This window comes from Sus scrofa, chromosome 12, assembly GCF_054392235.1.
Source record: "Sus scrofa isolate SSC_HxYL_T2T_F1_AM1 chromosome 12, Sscrofa_HxYL_maternal_Yorkshire_Landrace_v2.0, whole genome shotgun sequence".
NCBI lineage: Eukaryota > Metazoa > Chordata > Mammalia > Artiodactyla > Suidae > Sus > Sus scrofa.
In genome coordinates, this window is record NC_139394.1 from 13,268,873 (window position 1) to 13,288,613 (window position 19,741).

The following is a 19,741-nucleotide window of genomic DNA, read 5'->3' on the forward strand; positions in this document are numbered from 1 at the left end:
CTGCCTCCGGCGAGCACCGGGGAGCAGAGCCAGAAGCTCGGGGACACGGCCGGGTCACAGGCCATGTTGGCCATGAGTTGGAGATGCTGGGGTGGAGAAGCATCAGGAAGACTGAGGGGTGCTGCTTGAGCTGGATTTGGGGGACGGACCAGGCTGCAAGGCCCCTGTGGGAAGGGCAACGAAGACCCGGCGAGGCTGGTGAGGCCAGACAGACGGCCGGTGGCGGGGGTTAAGGTCAGCGGCAGAGCCCAGCGAGAGGCTCCTCATCCACTGGGGGCGGCTCGGCCTTTTCTCTCGGCTGGACAGGAAGCTGGGGAGCAGGACAGGCTCCCCCCAGGGGACAGGCAGGAGGGGGCAGGGTGGAAGCAGAGAGACCAGCAGGGAGCCGGGCCCGGGCGGGGGTGGGGGTGAGGGGGTGACTGGACTGGGGCCCTCGGCCAGAGGGGTCGTGGAGGGGCCCTGGGCAGAGGGTGGCTTTGGCACGACCGACTGAGAGAGTGCAGGCTGAGACTGACCCTCCCCGCATCGACAGCCCAGAGAGAAATAGTCACACGTTGCCCTCGGAGCTGTTCAGCAGAGACCAGGGTGCTGTGGGGGAGACGAGCAGGAGGTTGTCTCTGAGAACAGGACAGGAGAACGGGAACCTGGGGCCGGCCAGCAGCCAGGAGAAGGGCCCTGGGCAGGCTGGGCACAGCAGCCAGGAGAAGGGCCCTGGGCAGGCTGGGCACAGGCTGGGGTGGGGTTGCAGCAAGGAAGGGCAGGAACCGGCAGGACCCAGGGCGCAGCCTGGGGCTGTGTAGACCAATCGTGGGGGTCTTCTGCCTTTCTGCTGCCAGTGACACAGCTTTCCAGGGTCCAGTGGGGTCTCCTCCTGCCCCAGGTTGACAGGCCCAGACCACTGAGATTTTGGTCTCACGGGCCTTTCTGCTGCAGGGAGAGCCACTTTTGAAAACTCATCATTGGCACTGGCAGCAAGGCCTGCAGGGATGGGGGTGCGTGGGGTGGCTGAGGAAGCGTGTCCTGCAGGGGAAGCCAGAGGAAGTTCCACCCTGGTGGGCAGGGCAGGACGGCTGCCTGAAGACACCCCCCACCCCATCCCACCAGGCTGCTGGGGCCTTGGGATGCGGGGAAGTGGGGGAGATCCCTTCTCACACTGAGGGCCAGGTGGCTGGGAAGCCAGCCTTCTGACGGTAAATGTGGCCCGGGGGCTGGGGTCCCTCTTGTGGACTGTTGGTTCTTTCCAAACCTCAGGGATTGACTTCAGAGCAGAATCTAAGGTCACCCTGCAGTTGGGTTCAGAAGTACTCCAATGCCTGACTGCAGGGAGTACCCTGTCTCTAGACCCACGTGAAGGTCATGGCCAAAGCTCAGGAGCTCTGCTGGGTCAGGGCCCGGCGGGGGCAGTAGGTGCCAGTATGTGAAAAGCCCCCGCCTCTAGTCGGGAGGCTGTCGCTCCATTGGCCCACGTTCCCCACCAGGCTGCGGAGCCCAAGTGTCAGAGGAAGAAGCACAGTGACGGTGACGGTGCACGCTGTCACATCCGTGCAGGGCCACCGCGCTCGGCACCGGCTGTACTTCACCAGGTGCAAACCCTTCAGCAGCTCCCGGGGCCTTTGCGCAAGGAGTTCTTTGCCTTTGGATCTTTTCAGAGTCATAGGGACGTTCCTGCTACAGTTAGGGTCTCTGTGCCTCGTGCATTGGAAAAACAGAGTGGCAGAGTCAGTATTCTCATCTTAAATGTGAACTTCCTGAGTCTTTATTTAAATTTAGACACAAGCCGGAAAGTTTATCGAGTTGGAATCATTCCTGGGGCAGGTGTTTGGAAGCGTGGCTGGTACATAGTCGAGGGGGGTTGATGTGGCCCTCGTGGGTCCATCCTGGCTCTTTCTCTCCGTGGGTCTGAACGTTCCTCCCTCGCCTCCTCCATCAGCGGGGAGGCCAGCTGATGTTTCATTCAGGCTTTGTCTCGATGGAGCGTCAGTATTTCCAGGTCTTTCCTGCCACTTTGCACACGTGCTGTCGCTCAAGTCCAGATGTCCACCTGGGGGTTCCCTGGTGCCTCTGTGGGTTAAGGTTCTGGAGTTGTCACTGCTGTGGCTCTGGTTACTGCCGTGGTGTGGGTTCCATCCCTGGCCTGGGAATTTCTGCCTGCTGGGGGCACAGCCAAAATTAAAAAAATAAAAAGAGAACATGTCCAGAGCAAGAGTCTGTGCCGCTGGGCTCGGGGCTGACCCTTCCAGCCTCTGACCAGCAGCCGGCTCCCTCCCTGGCAGGTGGAGGTCAACGTCCGGGGTCTGTGGGGAGATGGCCCCCCACTCGGTTTCACTACCGGCTCCTCTGCCGTCTGAGACGTCCCCACGTGATCCCGTTGCCTTTCCACTGAGCCTCTTACCTTTCACCTGTGACATGAGACGTTAACCCCATGAGAATAAATATCGAGGGGTGATCTTTACACTGCATGAGTCTAGTTGATAAAATCTCCTTTGGGTAACTCACAGGTCCCGAGCCAGTATTCTTCAGGCTCAAAAAGCACTATGGGTTTTGTGTAAAACCAGATGCTCTTACATGTCACCATTTTTCGTCAGTTCAGCTCTTGGTTTAAAAAAAAAAAAAATTCCTCTGTTCTTCTTACTGTACCTTTTAAAGTAGCAATAAAACAGAGTTCCTGTTGTGGCTCAGCGGAAATGAATCTGACTAGGATCCGTGAGGATGCAGGTTCTATCCCTGGCCTTGCTCAGCGGGTTAAGGATCTGGCATTGCCGTGAGCTGTGGTGTAGGTCGCAGACAAGGCTCGGATCCCTTGTTGCTGTGGCTGTGGTGTAGGCCGGCAGCTACAGCTCTGATTAGACCCCTAGCCTGCAAACCTCCATATGCCACAGGTGTGGCCCTAAAAAGCAAAAAAAAAAAAAAAAAAAAAAAAGGCAAAGAAAAAAAATAGCAGCAAAACATCCCCACAGTCTGCCACTTAAGCAGTTTCTCTCCAGAGGATGCTCCACTTCCTTTTTGCCTGGGTACAAGTTTCCTTTATGTAGATGACTCTTAAATTGGAAAACATACACATAGGAAAAGCATCTGTACACGTTTTATTTCCTTTATTACATTACCTGTTACAAAGCCTCACTTTCCCATAACTTTTACATCCCAGAGTGAGCACCAGCCTGCCCTGGGCAGAGTCCCGTGACCTGACTCTCAGGTTAAATATAACAGAGTCGTCTTGTGATGGTGAGGGCAGCTGTTTGCTCCTTTGCAAATGCTGCCCTTAGGATGAGTATAGGCACCGAGGCAGGAATAGATACTTCATCACCCTCAGCCTCCTCTTCTCACCCCATCCCACGGGCCACGTGGCATCAAGCTTAGCCGAAAAGTTCTCTGTCCCTTTTTTCCCTGGGGAGAGATGATTGATGGTTTTCATCTGTGTGCTTGTTGTTTAGAAAGCCAAGCTGGGCCCTGCCGGTAACAAAGTGATCAGTCCTTCTGAAGACAGGAGACAGCCTTCCAACAACCTTGACCGAGTGAAGCTCACCGACTTCAATTTCCTCATGGTGCTGGGGAAGGGCAGTTTCGGGAAGGTACGGGGACCCTCGTCTGCGACGCGGCCGGGATTTTGCAGAGAATGTTGGCATCAGCCCTGCCATCCCTGAGGATCCCAGAGCGGCCCTTTAGTTTCCCTGTGCTTTTTACACATGCCTCAGTGTTTCCTGCTTCTCGCTCATCAAAAACCAACCGTGCCCAAAAAGTAGTGGAGGCTCACCGCATGTCACCATTTCGGGGTTCAGAACAGAGTGGGTGCCCCAAAATGTTGGTTGAATAATTTCCACTAGTCAAAATTAAGCATTAGGTGTTTTCTTGTGGCTCTGTGCGTTAAGGATCCAATGTTGTCACTGCAGGGGCTTGGGTCAAAGCTGTGGCACAGATTCAATCCCTGGCCTGGAAACTTCCACATGCCAAGGGTGCAGCCAAAAATAAGAAAAAAATTAAGGGAGTTCCCGTCGTGGCGCAGTGGTTAACGAATCCGACTAGGAACCATGAGGTTGCGGGTTCGATCCCTGGCCTTACTCAGTGGGTTAAAGGATCTGGCATTGCCGTGAGCTGTGGTGTAGGTTGCAGACTCGGCTCGGATCCCGAGTTGCTGTGGCTCTGGCGTAGGCTGGTGGCTACAGCTCTGATTCGACCCCTAGCCTAGGAACCTCCATATGCCGCAAGAGTGGCCCAAGAAATAGCAATAACAACAACAACAACAACAAAAAAAAAAAAAAAAAGAAAAATTAAAAAAATAAAAATTCAGTGCTGACGTACAGTAAGCAGATGTAATACGTGAGTGATACCGAACTGGGTTTCCTCAGCAGTCAGCCTGCACAGCCGCATGTGCTTCTCTGGTCCCAAATCTCGTGATGGGTCTAGGAACTGATTTTGATTTTAATCCTGCCCCCCCCCTTTTTTTTGTTTAAATTTGGTTTCTGACTTGTGAGAAGCCTATAAAGGTCAGTCATATTTGTGCTCTGAGGATGCTCCTGAGCGATGTACATAATGGAAGACGAATCCGGATAACGGATAATGTCCAGAGTGTTCCTTCTATCAGCCACAATAGCGCCACCAAGTGGCAGTAGACTACACAGGGTATAAATCTTGACTGTTTAAGACTTAGCTGGAGGAATTTGCAACGATGGGCAATAATGCAAAACTTGTCTATATTCTCATATCACATATTTGAAAATGCGCATGAACAGTCTGAACTATCGCTAGACGTGTTTCTCCCCTTCCTCCGTACACACCCCCCACCCCCGCCAGCCGTATGCCTGGAAGTTTTGAGGTTGCTCTTCCTCTGCTCTCAGGTGATGCTCGCCGACAGGAAGGGAACGGAAGAACTGTATGCCATCAAAATCCTGAAGAAGGACGTGGTGATTCAAGACGACGACGTGGAGTGCACCATGGTGGAGAAGCGCGTACTGGCCCTGCTGGATAAGCCTCCGTTCCTGACGCAGCTACACTCCTGCTTCCAGACGGTGGTAAGGACCCGGGCTCTGTTGGTGGTGCAGCACGTGGCGGGCCCTCGAGAGCTGCCCCCAAACCAAAGTATCTTCGGGGTCAGAGTCAATCTTCTCCCTGGGGAGAAGACTGGAAAAAGACATAACTGGGAGCCACTCAGCCCCAGATTCTTCCCTGCCGAGCAGGGGTGACCAGGAACCACTCCTCGGCCTCGTGCCCTACCTGGAGACTTGGCATTAATTCCTTTTCATTCAGCGAATGCGTCCGTCAAACATTTTCTTCATACCAGGCAATGCATTTAAGACTTAGAGATACAAAATAATAATTCACAGCCCTGTGGTTTTTTTTTGTTTTTTTTTTTTCATTCTTTTTTTTTAGCCACACCATGGCATATGGAAGTTCCCCAGCCAGGGATCCAACCCTCACCACAGCAGCGACCCGAGCTGCTGCAGTGACGTTGCCAGGTCCTTAAAACCCACTGAGCCACTAGGGAACTCCCTCACAGCCCTGGCTTTTTAAGACCACTGTTCCAGCCACCAGAGCCTTGTGCTGGATCATTAGGAGACTTGTGAAATGCACACAGCAGAGGGTGGCAATCTGGCCTGTTGTCTATGGTCCTGGGAGCTCTAAGAAAGGTGAGGAAAAAAATAAAAGAATACTGTTTGGTGACATGTGAAAATTAGGTGAAGTTCTGACTTCAGGGTCCATAAGTAGTTTTCTTGGGATGCTGCCCTGCACCTTACTGACCTGGCATCTACTGCTTTCGTGCTACAAAAGCAGAGCTGCATAGTTGCAAGACACACACAAAGCCTAAGATATTGACTGCCTGCCCTTTACAGAAAAAGTCTACTGAGCCCTGTCATGTAATTTAACTAAATAGAGGACCAAAAAATTTCCAAAGCACTAATCAGCCAATTGCAAGTAACTTACAAAAAATATAAACATTTGGATGGCCCCGCAGTGAAGCAGTCCCAGGGACCGGCTTTCCGCACCTCAGTGGCCGTCCTTTCGAAGACGTGACTCAATATTCAGCAGCTAGAACGGTTGCTGTTACAATTATCACTACTTTCAATTTCCCATTGGCCAGAAACTGACTTTCTATTTTATGCCTCCCTTTAAAAATCTTGGGAGGCGCCCCTCAATGCTTTAAGGATTTTAGACTCTTCAAATGGCATTGCCGCCACACACCGAGGCTCCGCGCTGGCAGTGGGCCTGCAGAACCGGCGCCGGCCACTGCGTGTCAGCCTCATGCCGGCAGCTGGCAGACTCCCCTCCTAGCAGCAGCTAAGTCGCGCCAAGGAGATGAGAATGGTATGCAAAAAAAGAGAAAAAAACAAAAATCCCAGCCTAGACCCTGTAACCCTGGTTACACTGGAAAGCTACAAAGCGGAGAAATAAAATTGAAATTAAAGTTCATAACAGGAAAGCAAGGGATTGAAGCTCCCAGAGCCATTTCTTGGCTGTTAGCACCAGCTCCATCAGTTTCTTTTCCTCCCTGTACACTATTTTAATGTTTAATAATCTCTGCAAAATGGTGATGTTTTCTAGAAGAGAGCAGAGGGCAGCTTTTACCTTGTTGTGCTGTGCTGTTAGTTATTTCCCCGTTAAAACCCCTCAGTCTCCCCATCTGTCCCAGCATAATGTTCTCATAAATATGCAGATTTATTCAGGTCTATGATGTGTGTTCTTCGCGGGGCCAACACTTAGCATAGCAGTGATAGAGAAAATCCAAAATAATATTTGGGCATAATATGGATGCAGAGAACATGTGATTAGCCTCTCCATGTATAGTCCCATGCTCCACAGTAAATATCACTGAGCATCTGTGATGAAAGCCCTAAAAAACCCAACCAAGCCCATGAGATTTGTTCTCAGAAGCATCCAGGTAGATACATTACTATACATTGCTATGGCGTGCGTCTTAGACATTGCAGACCAGAAACAATGGTTACAATTAAGTAATTGACCCATGTGGATTCTTCACACCGTCGCTACCGTAGGAATGTATTCTGTTTGTGGGAGAGACGGGAGGACGTATTTGGGGCCACGACTATAATAGGGAACCTGCGTAACCAGAGGGGCCGACCCATTGACAGAGAGCCATTGTTCCAGAGTTAGGTAATGACTTTACACTCCCCCAGGCCCTCATGTAATAGGGCTTATTACTTATTCTTTATTTGGGGAGAAAAAAGTGTGAAGGGCTCCACTGAACAGACCTGCCAGTGCATCCCATGTTTTACTAATGAGAAAGCAAAACAGTCTATAGACAATGGAGGCCTCTCACTCGGCTGCTGGAGGAACCCTGCTCACCTCTCAAACCTTGGTTCTCAGGACCGGCTGTACTTCGTCATGGAATATGTCAATGGAGGGGACCTCATGTACCACATTCAGCAAGTAGGAAAATTTAAGGAACCGCAAGCCGTGTGAGTAGTTTTTTAAGTCTCTTATTTTAGACAATGCAGTACTCCCAACCGAGAAATTCTGCTGGGGGGGAATTTTGGAAGTGGGGCTCTGCCCAGGAGGAGGGGCAGACTGATTGGCAGGGTCCACCTAAATGTTTCCTAAGGAGAGGCTCATTCTACTTCCGGTCACCTGGAGATGCGGGTGTGTGTATCCCCTTGTCAGGCTGCCACCTGCCTTAATGAGGTCATTCGCTCATTTTGTGAACAAATAAAGGGGCTCTGGGTGACGAGCCCAGTGGAGAGCCCAGCTGAGGAACAGGGGAGGCTGGAAGGCTTCCGTGGGGCTTGACAGCTCCAGGTTAAGTTTTCACAAAGCCCTCTGGCCACGAGGAGACGGGAAAGATAGGAGGGAGGGTAGGGGCTGGTCCAAGGAAATTGATGAAAATCTGCATAGAGGAGAAAGACTGGAGTCGTGATCAAGGCTTGATCTTGGATCCAAAACATAGTGAGCATCTTGGAGAAACATTCTGGAGGAAGAAAACCAGACCTTGTTGATGGGACGAGGAGCGAGAATCCTCTTCAGGCGATGCCGCATTGTAGGTGTGCAGGGGGTGGTTTGGGAGAGGATCATGAACTCAGTTGGGAAGGTTTCAAAGGGATGTACTTCGGATGCTGCGACGCAGGAGTCAGCAGCACAGGAGAAAGGTGTGGGCTCCAGAGAAAGACAGAATCATCCATCTAGAGGAGAGACTTGGATACCTTAAGAATCATCCCATTTTCAAGGGGCCAGGAAGTCACAGGAAACTCAAACCTAAACAAACAGCTATTCTCCTTCCCTCCGCGAGGGTGCATAGTGGGCGTGTACCCTGATTAATGAAGTTAGCAAATGTTCATCGGATTCTGGCTGATGTTCCGTCTGAAAGATAAATCTGAAGCGCTTTTGGCCCAGGTGGGATGGTCTGGCCTAGCGAAGACTCACTCACTGCAGGCAGAGTAGGAAATTCTTGGATGGTGAGCCTTGAAGATGTGAACGGGGAGTGGTTTCTGTTTTACTTCAATCTTTACTTTTCAGTTTTCAGAAATGCCTGCCCTTATCCCCTCTCTTATGTGGCTGGCGATAAGCATTAAAAGGCATGGCTTATAAAATAAAGCTCGACCGCACGGAGCTGTAAAGAGCAAAGAGCAGAATAGCCACCTTCCAGCGTGAACTAACATACAGGCGTCTCTGTGCCATTTCATTGTGTTTGTGTTGCTAGAAAGGTTTTTTTTTTTAATTTTAAAAAATATAAACCATGTGAAAGTCGCCTATAACCTCTTCTCTTCTCCCTCTTCCATCCCCTCCCTCTCCTGTCAGCCCTCAGAGGGGACATCCCGCCCCAGTTAAGGGTTTGGTTCTTCTCATGAGGGCTGTTTCTCTGCTCATGGAAACGTGTTTGTGTGAAGCCTCCCCGGTGGGGCTTGCGTGGGCAGCGTCTTGTGGCTTCTCGGACTTCAGGACCTCCTAAACACTATGCAAATTTGAAAACATCCCTCAGCATTTATTCAGAGTTTCAAATATTGACCCATGGACAATTTTGAAGCAATAGTAATAACCCCTTTTTATTATGAATTATTTAAAAGGATGCACGCAGGTGTGTAGCCCGTGTCTCCCAGCACTTGGGGCGGGGGGTGGGGGTGGGGGGGTGAGGAAACCCGCTCTGGAGTTCATCTCACACCCTCCTGTCTTCCAAGGCATACGTGTATTTTCAAACACTAATGTATTCTGCCCGTGAATAGGAAAATGGAAGTCTGCGCCCATCTGCCATAGTCCTGCCTAGAGTAGCCTAGCAGATAGCCCCTCCTAAAGATTGTATTTGAAATTTATTTTGAGCAGTAAATTACCTGTCCACCTGCCCCAGATAAGAAGCGCTTGTTTTTGGCCAGGTGATAAACCTGTGTCATTGGTCTTTATTAGCTGTTTCGGTCCTTGGGGAAGTTGGAATCATAAAACAGCTGAGGATGGGAGGATACGTGTGAGGCAGGGCTGCTCTCTAATAATCCTGGGCTTTCTGTTCTTTTACCGACGCTATGCCTCATCCTGAGGGTAAGCAGTATCCAGGGCTCCAAAGAAAGCAAGCCAGAAACCTGACAAGCATTTTCTCTTGCAGATTCTATGCAGCAGAAATTTCCATCGGGCTGTTCTTCCTTCATAAAAGAGGAATCATTTATAGGTGGGTATTGCAGCGCTGCAGCGGGCAGCACTGTGGAGGTTGGGCTGGACCTCTGTGGGCATGTGAGTCTGTGATGGAAATTAAACCACAGAGCAGGCAACCCCTGGGGTCCCCGAGACCCTCTGGCACCCGACATCCTCCGCAGCCTCCAGGCAGATCCGAACCCCCTTCCGATTTCTGGACCTCAGAAGATTTTCTCTCTCATTCCTGCGCTCCAAGAGAAAGCGTGCCTCTCTCTCCCCTGCAAGCTCCTTCCTCTGCTGTTTACAGGGCATGGAGGCCAGGGGCCCCTGCACACTGTGTTTCTGCTGGAGATGTTCAGCAGAGGACACGGAGAGCTGGGGAGAGACAGGAGGGAAAGTGTTGAATCAAACTCCTCCAGTTGTCGGGAGTTGCTGTCATGGCTTAGCGGGTTATGAACCTCACTAGGATCCATGAGGACGCAGGTTTGATCCCTGGACACACTCAGTGGGTTAAGGATCTGGCATTGCTGTGAGCTGTGGTGTAGGTTGCAGGCGCAGCTTGGATCCGGTGTGGCTGTGGCTGCGATGTAGGCCGGCAGCTGTAGCCCCAATTGGACCCCTAGCCTAAGAACTTCCATGTGCCATGGGTGTGGTCCTACAGACAAAAACAAACAAACACCCCCCCCCCCAACAAAACACCTCCTCCAGTTGTCAGCTGTTAGTTGCCATGAAAGGCTGGTGCCAGTGAAGGGATTACATCTTCCAGTATTAACAGAAGGGTAAAAAAGGACGCTTGGCACCAGGCAGAACCGAGGGGACACGTGTGCCCCAGTGAGGTGGTTCTGAGCCCGAGATTTTGCAAACCTGGTTGCATGTCTCACCCTCTGCGTGGGATTCTAATGAGCCAAATGACTGCCGTGTCCTCAGACCCACTCAACTGGAGTCCCTGGTGACTTACCTACACAGCCATGACTGGGAATCACTAGGTCAGTCATTTAGTCATTCATTCAGTCTGCATTTATTAAGTGCCTCCTGTATCCTCAGCACTACCTTAGGCCCCAGAGATTGAAAAATCAATACATCATAATTCCCAGGCCCATCTGTCCTGGGACTTGTGGTTAACGTGCCACAGAGACAGCAGCCACCCAAGGAGGCTTCTGTGTCACTCGCTGCTGAGCGAACCGCCTGGTGTAGTGGGAAGGACACTGATGCCACCTGCTTCCTCGCAGGGACCTGAAGTTGGATAACGTCATGCTGGATTCGGAGGGCCACATCAAGATTGCCGATTTTGGGATGTGTAAGGAGCACATGATGGATGGGGTCACGACCAGGACCTTCTGCGGGACCCCAGATTACATCGCCCCGGAGGTAGGACCCTGACGGCCCTTCTGCCTTGCAGACCGGTGCTTTCCACCGGCAGCACAGCCCCTGATGGGGGGTGGAGTCAGCCATGAGTCACAGAGTCCCCGTGGGGGGCCATGTGGGAAAAGGAAGGGCGAGAGCTCACTGCAGAGTTGGCGCGGGGCTTGTCTCACCAGCCTTCGGGTCTCGTTACATGAACCCGTGAGAGGGTTGCATGGTAGCGTGTGTGCCTTTCGTGGTCATGGGCAGACCAACGTCAGAACCACGGTGGGGCAGAGAAAGAAGGGTCTTGCTTGTGAGAGGGCTGCGCATGGAAAACCGGGCTCAGAACGGGGTTCCAGGGATGGCTTTGTAGCGGAATCAGAGTGATGCTTGTTTTTGTGTTGGTATTTTGTTGTTTGCTTTCTTATGGACGTAGAGTAGATTAGCAGTGTGTTTGTTTCAGGTGTACAACCAAGTGATTCAGTTATATTCATCCACATATGTACTGAATAGCTCACTTCTATATCACAGACGTATTCTATTTCAGATGCTTTTCCGTTATGGGTTATTACAAGTTATTGAGCATAGGTCCCCGTGCTGTGCAGTAGGTCCCAGCTGTTTTTCTGTTTTCTATCTGGTTTCCCTGAATCCCAAGCTCCTTATATATCCCTCCCCACCTTCCCCTTTGGTAACCAAGTTTGTTTTCTGTATCTGAAAATCCGCGGTTAGTGCTGCAAACGGCACACCTGAGCTGAGCACGGCGTCTGCGTTGGGAAGAGCACACTGGCGTGGTGGTTCTGAGCAGAGCGGCTCTAAGATTTGCGTGCTTACCGCGGCGGCCGTGCCGCTTTGTCTCCATTACAGACACACCAGGCAGGTTTTTCCCACTTGACGTCGCTTCCTACGTGCCAGTGATTGGGTGGGTTATAGCACCAGGTCACTGGGCAGCCAACTTTCTGTCGATGCACAGCCCTGTGGCTGGCGCAGCCCTGTCCCCCCTGAGCTCCAGCTTGAAGGAGGGTGATGGATTCCAAGCTGGGCCAACCTTCAGCTCCTTGGAGGGCTCGCCTCTCAACTGTTGACGGCTTCCTGGTATGTATGCAACACCCTGCCTCATGTGTTCATCTCTGAGGCAGTAGCCATGGTCAGAAAGAAGTGGGCCTGGAAATCAGACCAGTGTGAGCTCCAACCCTGACTCTATTATTCGCAGGCTGTGGGAATTCAGGCAAGTTACTTAACCTCTCTGAACCTCCATTTCTACACCAAGTCAGGGATAATACCATCCTCCTCATAGAGTTGCTGTGAAGACTCAAGTGGCCGGTACTGTGTTTTGAACCCAGTAAACCCTCAGTCATAGCTATTAGTCCAAAAGGGAAGCCAATTTTTTGTTTGTTTTCTTTTCTTTTTAGGGCCGCACCTGCAGCATGTGGAAGTTCCCAGGCTAGGGGTCAAATCAGAGCTGCAGCTGCCGGCCTATGCCACAGCAGCAGCAACTCGGGGTCCAAGCTGTCTGCGACCTACACCACAGCTCTCGGCAACGCTGGATCCTTAACCCACCGAGCAAGGCCCGGGATCACACCTGCATCCTCATGGATACTAGTCAGGTTCTTGACCCGCTGAGCCACAACGGGAATTCGGAAGCTAATTTTTATTCCTTTGTTAAGGGCTTTTTTTGCTCGTTGTATTCCCTGACAGAGGCTTAGAGCCTTTACGTAGAAGCTTGCATTCTGAGTTACGTGGCCAGAGCTGGCACTTATCTTGATGCCTGACTTGCTGGGGTTTCCCCTGAGAAGAATTCACATCATCTCCAGGCATAACATGAGCTTAAGTATTTTTCGAATACGAAGGATAGAGAGATGGCACAATAAAAAAAAATAGAAGCTCCTGATGCAGGATTTATTCTGAAGCCTTCTCCTGGCTGACACGTATTAAACAGGCTGTGATTAGGAGCTGTGCCAGCTCCGTGTAACACCCACCAGATGTTACAAAAGCTTGGTGACAGGGAATGGCAGCAGTTTTAGGAATAAAGATGGCTTTGAACTTCATCTCTATCAAGACCAGGTCTCTGCTCATCAAACAAATAGTTTCCCATGTTCAACAATACCTCAGCCACCAGACAACATCAGAGATGACAGCGTTCCACATAGATGGAGTTATCCAAATAATTGAAGTTTTTGCCTTTATTTTCCAAGGGTTCTCATTGTATCAATTTCATATTGCTGCTATGACAATCACAAACTTAGTGGATTAAAACAATGTAAATTTATGATCTTACAGGTCTGGAGTTCAGAAATTCAAACTCAGTCTTACAGGGTTAATGTCACATTGTCGGCAGGGGAATTCCTGTCATGGCTCTGTGGGTTCAGGACCCAACTAGTATCCGTGAGGATGTGGTTTGATCCCTGGCGTCACTCAATGTGTTAAGGATCCAGCATTGCCCTGAGCTGTGGTGTAGGTCACAGATGCAGTTTGGATCTGGCATTGCTGTGGCTGTGGCATGGACTGGCAGCTGCAGCTCCGATTCATCCCCTAGCCAGGGAGCTCTCATATGCTGCAGGGGTGGCCATTAAAAATAATAATAATAATAATAATAATAATAATAATAATAATAATAATGTGGGCAGGGTCGCTCTCCCTCCAGCAGCTCTGGGGAGATTGTGCTGCCTTTTCTAGCAGGGGTTGCCTGCCATCCTCAGCTCACGGTGTCCTGGTGCCTTCCTCTGTCCTCTCTGCTGGAATCATAGCATCTTAAAATCTCTCTTGCTGCCTTTTCTAATCACAGCCCTCCAGCCTCCCTCTGTAGGGACCATAGTGATTACAGGGGGTCCACCCAGATAACACAGCATCATCTCCCCATCTCAAGATCTTTAACTTAATCCCAGCTGCGAAATTCCTTTTGCTAAATAAAAGTAGCATATGTATAGAGTCTGGGGATTAGGATGGATGTATCTTGGGGGGAGGGGAGGATTCTTCAGCCTGCCCATCAGGATGGCATTCTTGCTAAATAATCATCATACCTGATAACCTCCCCACCTTCCTCCACCAAGGACACCCGAACACACTTCTGACGTATCTTGGTAACTCTGGACTTTTTTTTTTTAACTTGTACTCATTTGCATGTATATGTTTATATAGTTCTAGACAATCTGATCCGCGTGTGTGGGTTCACATCTCCGACACCACGTCAAGATTCGGTACTGTCACCACAGTGACCCCTCCTGTTGCCCTTTTATAACCGCGCCCACCTCCCTCCTGCCCCCTTTCCCCCACCCTTGGCGACCATTCATCTGTTTTCCATGCTATAATATTGTCATTTCAAGAATATTATATGATAGATTCATACAGCGTGTAACCTTTGGAGATTGGCTTTTCCCTCTGAGCATTTTATGCAAGTTCAATCTTTTTTTTTTTTGTCTTTTGTCTTTTTAGGGCCACACCCGGCATATGGAGGTTCCAAGGCTAGGGGTCTAGTCTGAGCTACAGCCACCGGCCTACGCCAGAGCCATAGCAATGGGGGATCCGAGCCGCATCTGCAACCTACACCACAGCTCATGGCAACGCCAGATCCTTAACCCACTGAGCAAGGCCAGGGATCGAACCTGCAACCTCATGGTTCCTGGTCGGATTTGTTTCCGCTGCGCCACGACGGGAACTCCCCGTGCAGTCTTTGTTTTGGAGGACTGCTTCAACCACTTGGCCAGGTTACCTCAACATCCCTTGCCCCAGTTTCCTCCGCCACTAAAACGGGCATAATCATGGCTGCCTCATAAGGCGGTTGTCTGTAACTTGGGGATTGTCGGTCGCAAGGCAAGTTGGTCCTGCTGTCGTTTATTGTTCACTTGGCTCACTTGCCACATTGGATTGTGAGCCTTCTAGAAGCCTCTCCTAGATGCCCTTGGCAGGCCACTGCTGTGTTCCTGATCATTTGGGGGGGCAGCAGAGTCTAGGTTGGCCTGGAAAAGACCCTTTGAACTGAGAAGCTGATTGCCATTTAGAAAATCACACCTGTATGGGGCTGGCCATGTCATGCTAGGAACCTGAGGACATGTTATTGGAAGGAAGGATGCTAAGAACATCTGTCAGAGAGAGGGATGCTGGGAACACGCAGTCAGAGGGAGGGATGCTGGGAACATCCATCAGAGAGGGGGATTCTGGGAATACCTTCAGTGGAAGGGATGCTGGGAACATGCAGTCAGAGGGAGGGATGCTGGGAATACACAGAGAGAGGGATGCTGGGAACACGCAGTCAGAGAGAGGGATGCTGGGAACATCCATCAGAGAGGGGGATTCTGGGAATACCTTCAGTGGAAGGGATGCTGGGAACATGCAGTCAGAGGGAGGGATGCTGGGAACACACAGTCAGAGAGGGGGATGCTGGGACATACAGTCAGAGAGGGGGATTCTGAGAATACCTTCGGTGGAAGGGATGCTGAAAACATGCAGAGAGGGATGGGTGGAAAGCCCCATCAGAGAGAGGAACGCCAAGAACACCTGTCAGAGGAAGGGATGCAGGGGACATGCTGTCAGAGAGGGATCCTAGGAACATGATATAAGAGAGAAGGATGCTGGGAACACACAGTCAGAAAGAGGGATTCTGGGAGTGGGTTGTCAGAGAGGGATTTGTGGAAACCAGTGTTGAGCCTCTTAGCACATACGGGATAACATGCTCTGGCCCTGACGACCTTCATCTTCTGCAAGCCTTCATTCTGTCCTTATATCCACTGGGCAAGCAATAATAGGGCGAGTGCCCACCACTTACAGAATGTCCACTGTGTGCCCGGTGCCTTCTGTAGTTTCCTCTGTGAGTCCTCATAACAAACCCGGAAAGGAACCTAACATCAGGCCCGCAGTTCAGTTCAGATGAGGTGCCTGAGGCGGTTAGTAATGGTCGAAGGTCACATCACTCAAGAGGCCGGAACCAGACCTGCGACGCCGGGCCAGGCTGTCTCTAGACCTTTGCCCTGCCCACTGCACTCAACTGCTCAAACCCTGGGCAGCGCGGGCATCCAGAGAGCCGGGCATGGCACCGCCGTGGGAGTACAGAGGAGATCCCCTGGGGCCTTGCCCTGGAACTGCTTACAGCTTAGAAGAGGTGGCACAAACAGGACCCAAAATCTATATTTAGATTCAAGTTGACTTTCATTGGAAAAGAAGCTGCCGTCCTTTGGGAAATACAGTCAGTGATAACGTTAGGTTGTTTCGCCTTCTGCTGGCATTTTCTTCATAAGGGTCCAGGAATGTGGCACACGTCACCAGAGGAATAATTGTGGGATAGAGAAAAACCATCCAGGTTCAAAGTTTCTGAATCTGCTCAGAGGTTGGAAATAATCCTATCCTGTGTGTAAATCTTCCTGTCAGGCAAAGGCGAAATCGTTATCTGAGACAGCGTTTTCCTTAATAGGCAAAGCAGAGGCTTAAATATTTATGGCTATTTGTTCAAAAACCTTGAAATGGATTAATACTGTAGCATCTCATTAACCGGTGGAGATGAGCGAAGGCAGAACATGTCACTCACGCACGAGTTTGGAGCCTAGCTGGACGCCGCGAAAGGGGCTCCAATCAGAACCTAATCCCTGAAGCTGACACTAAGGGGACTCTCTGCTTTGACACAGAGAGAATCCTTCGAGGTTAGCAAGAGCCCTTGAGAGGGCCGCGCGCAAGCTGTAGCTGGGTTTAATCCTCCATCTAAGAGTCAGTTACTGGGAGCGAGCAAGGTCCAGGCACAAGTCAAGTGTCTGCCGGCAGCCGAGCAGCAGACTGAATAGCAGCCCTGCCTGCCTTTCCTGGGAGCGAGAGGCCACAGGGAGGGGCTGCTTCTGGCCAGCGGACCCCTGCGGACCTCCCGCTGCGGTGGGAGCCAAGCTTTTTGAACACGAGCCGTGTAGAACCCTTCCCTGCAGCCCCGTCATGGCAGGGGTGGACCAGCACCGCGGCGATGTCGCTCGGGCTGCACCAGGCCTTCTGAACACGTCTTGTGGTCTGTCAAGTTTTATGTGTGAGCGGGGGTTGCACACGTGGTAAGGGGCCGGCGTGGGATCTGGACCCCACTCTGCGGTCAGACATTGTGGCCACAGAGCCCATCAACCCCTTGCATGTATCACGCCGCAGTCAGCGGTAGAGGAGGGGAAAGCACGGGTGCTCCAGACCGCTTTCTCTTCCACCTCTTCTTGGAGAAATGGACATTCACGCATCTGAACTGGAATCAGGGCTCTGTCACGATCAGACCCTTTCATGTCTAAGGCACTGAGTCAGGACTCTCCTCCAGCTGCTCATACTGAGCCGGTCTCTCAGAAGCCAGGGTGAACCAGCAACACTCAGACCCCTCTCGCTCATACATCAGCCAGGTATTCACCAAGTGCCTACTCAGTGCCTCCGTTGGAAAGGGGAGGCTGGCAGGGCAGCATGTTTGGGGGGGGCGTGCTGTGAGGAGGGTCTGGGGCTGGAGGCAGTTAGAAGTGGGCCACTGCAGCCCAGGGGAGATGTGAGCTTAGGGAAGCGGATGAGACGCACTCCCCTTGGCAATGACAGATGGCATTCCAGCATGGCTGAAATCACAGGGGGAGAAGGTTGCGGGCATGCTTGCCACCCCCGCCACCCCACCGCCAGCTGGCCAGAAGCAGATGTGCAAACTTGTCATCCAGGGACAGGGGCTGGATGACTTCAGAGAACTGGAGACTGATCCCAGGGGGTCCTGGCCACTCCTTCCAGCCCGGTGGGAATGCCAGCCCATATTGCCCAGGACAGCATCCCGAAGTCTGCATTTTTATGTAAAATATGCCTAATTCTTCAAAGCTGGCTCTAGTATCTATTAAGAGGCATATAAACAAGTGAGATTCAGCCAACAGGCCGTCAGCTGTGACCTTTTCTGGAGAGGGCCAAGAGTCACACGTGGGAGGGGCCACGGATTAGGGATGGGAGGGAGGCGAGACTGGGGATGTCCAGAGAGGGAGGGAACTAGGGAGCTGTGAGGTCCGGGTAGCAAGGATGGTAAGTGTTCGTGACCTTGGAGGTGGCCAGGCGCAGAGGTCAGGGAGGTGGGCGCGGGGTTGGAGAGGGCATCCAGCCGCAAGGACCCAGCCGTCTCCAAGGGCAGTGTTCGTAACAAGGAAGTGGAAGCTGGACGCACAGAGTTGAGTGCGTTGGCAGACCTTCCAGAACCCTCTCTCTGGGGGCTCAATGGTGAAGGGAAGGAGGGAAGGTAGACCGTCACTCCCCAGAGGGCAGGAGGAAGGGGCGGCATTTATTTTACCTCATGAGAATGAGTGAGTGAATGACTGCGCTACATGCCAGGAGGGGATGGAGGGGGAGAGAAGGGAGAATGAGGCGGAGAGGGGAGGGCACTGCCTTCAGGGCTGGGGAGGGGGCTCCTTTCTGAATGAAGCATCCCGGAGAAGCCCGAGTCTTCTCAGTGGCTGGAGACCCTTTGCCGTCTGGCTCCCTCTCCCCCTCCCCAGTCTCTCTAGACCAGCTGTCCTGGCTGCTTTGTCGCTCCCCACATTTGCCACAGACCAAGGATTTGCTCCTCCCTCGGGCATCGCCAGGGCCCGGCCATCACCCCCCTGAAGGCTTAGCTCAGATGACACCTCCGGGAGGTTACCTTTCCTGGCCACCTTAGTTAGAGCCGCAAAGCTCCAGCGTCTACCCCATCACCGGGCACTCCTGACCCCCTGCCCCTGGCCTGCTTCCGTGCCACGTCCCCCTCTAATGGACCACATCACGTACTCATTTATTTACTTATTTCTGCCTCCCGCTATGCTCCACACAACAGAACCGTTGTCTCTTGGTCACTGATGAGCCCCCACCTCAGGGTCTGGAGCAGCCCCGGCCGGCAGCATGGATCTGGGATGGCTGGGTACGGCACGCTGCCTTCCTGGATGTGACTGGTGGCAGAGGAGACGCAGCCAGAGCACAGAGCAGCAGAACAGAGCTGAAGGCTGGGCCCCGAGGGGCCAGGAGGTCCGCCGGCGGGTATTGGACGGGCGATTCCTGTGGCTGATGGAGGGGACAGAGAAAGGCAGCGTGCCCGAGTGTGGGGAGGTGGGTGGAACATCAGCCCAGGACCCCGGAGGCCCCAAGGTGCCAGGATACTGACCTCCCCAGAGAGGCCGCCTGGCCTTTGGGGAAAGGGTTGTAGAGAAGGGTAGAGAATCAAAGAGGGTCTGAAAGTGAAATGAGAAAATAACTCATTTAGTGCACACGGCTGTGCAGTCAGGCAGTAAATTAGCACTTGCCAAACTGAGAAGAAAGGGGTAGAACGAGAGAGAGAGAGAAGCCAGTCCCAGCTGTGGCTCCTCCACCATCAGTGCTGTCGGAGCCGCAGACCCCACGCCAACCCAACGCAGGGTGGGGGGAACAGAGAAAGCGCTTGATTAAAGAAAGAATGATAAGCCAAAAGGCAGCTTGCTTTCTATCAAAGGGCAATTTCCCTCTGTGTAAGGTCACGGTCCAGCGACGCCAGCATTGTAAGAGAAAATGAAGCCGCCCCTTTCCCTCCAAGAAATATTTAAAGAGCCAAGGCCGGGCCTTCGGGAGGGCTGGGGGGTGGGGGAGGAGGTTCATCCTTAAATTATAGAACTGTTTTCAGATCTTTCCTAGGAGTTAGGTTGGTTATATCAGCTCATATATTTTATTGTCTGCCCATGGCCTTTTATCTGTCTCATAATTTTCATAGCATCAGAGTTTAATGAGTTTAGCCCTATTCTCTGGAGCATCTGGCACCTTCTGTGACATTGTGGTCCATGAGACAACTCCAGTCCGTTCCCGCCTGCCCTCCCAGTCCTTCCTCAGAGATGACCAGCTCCTGCTGGATCAGCTGCCCCTCTATCGATACCCGCTG

General features: G+C 51.9%; 1 protein-coding gene across 8 annotated transcripts in view; it reads left to right on the forward strand.

The window, feature by feature from the left end:
* The window catches only part of PRKCA (protein kinase C alpha), a 386,878-nt gene that overhangs the window by 329,562 nt on the left and 37,575 nt on the right, over nt 1-19,741 (forward strand). For 5 of the 8 annotated variants that reach the window (XM_084984029.1, XM_084984030.1, XM_021066740.2 and 2 more), the window contains 5 exons: nt 3,432-3,569; nt 4,833-5,006; nt 7,318-7,409; nt 9,536-9,598; nt 10,791-10,929. In XM_084984029.1, the coding sequence (XP_084840155.1) occupies nt 3,432-3,569; nt 4,833-5,006; nt 7,318-7,409; nt 9,536-9,598; nt 10,791-10,929 (606 nt within the window). Of the gene's footprint in view, nt 1-3,431; nt 3,570-4,832; nt 5,007-7,317; nt 7,410-9,535; nt 9,599-10,790; nt 12,332-19,741 lie in introns of all 8 variants that reach the window. The other 3 variants (XR_014820939.1, XR_014820940.1, XR_014820938.1) reach the window with 2 other exon arrangements.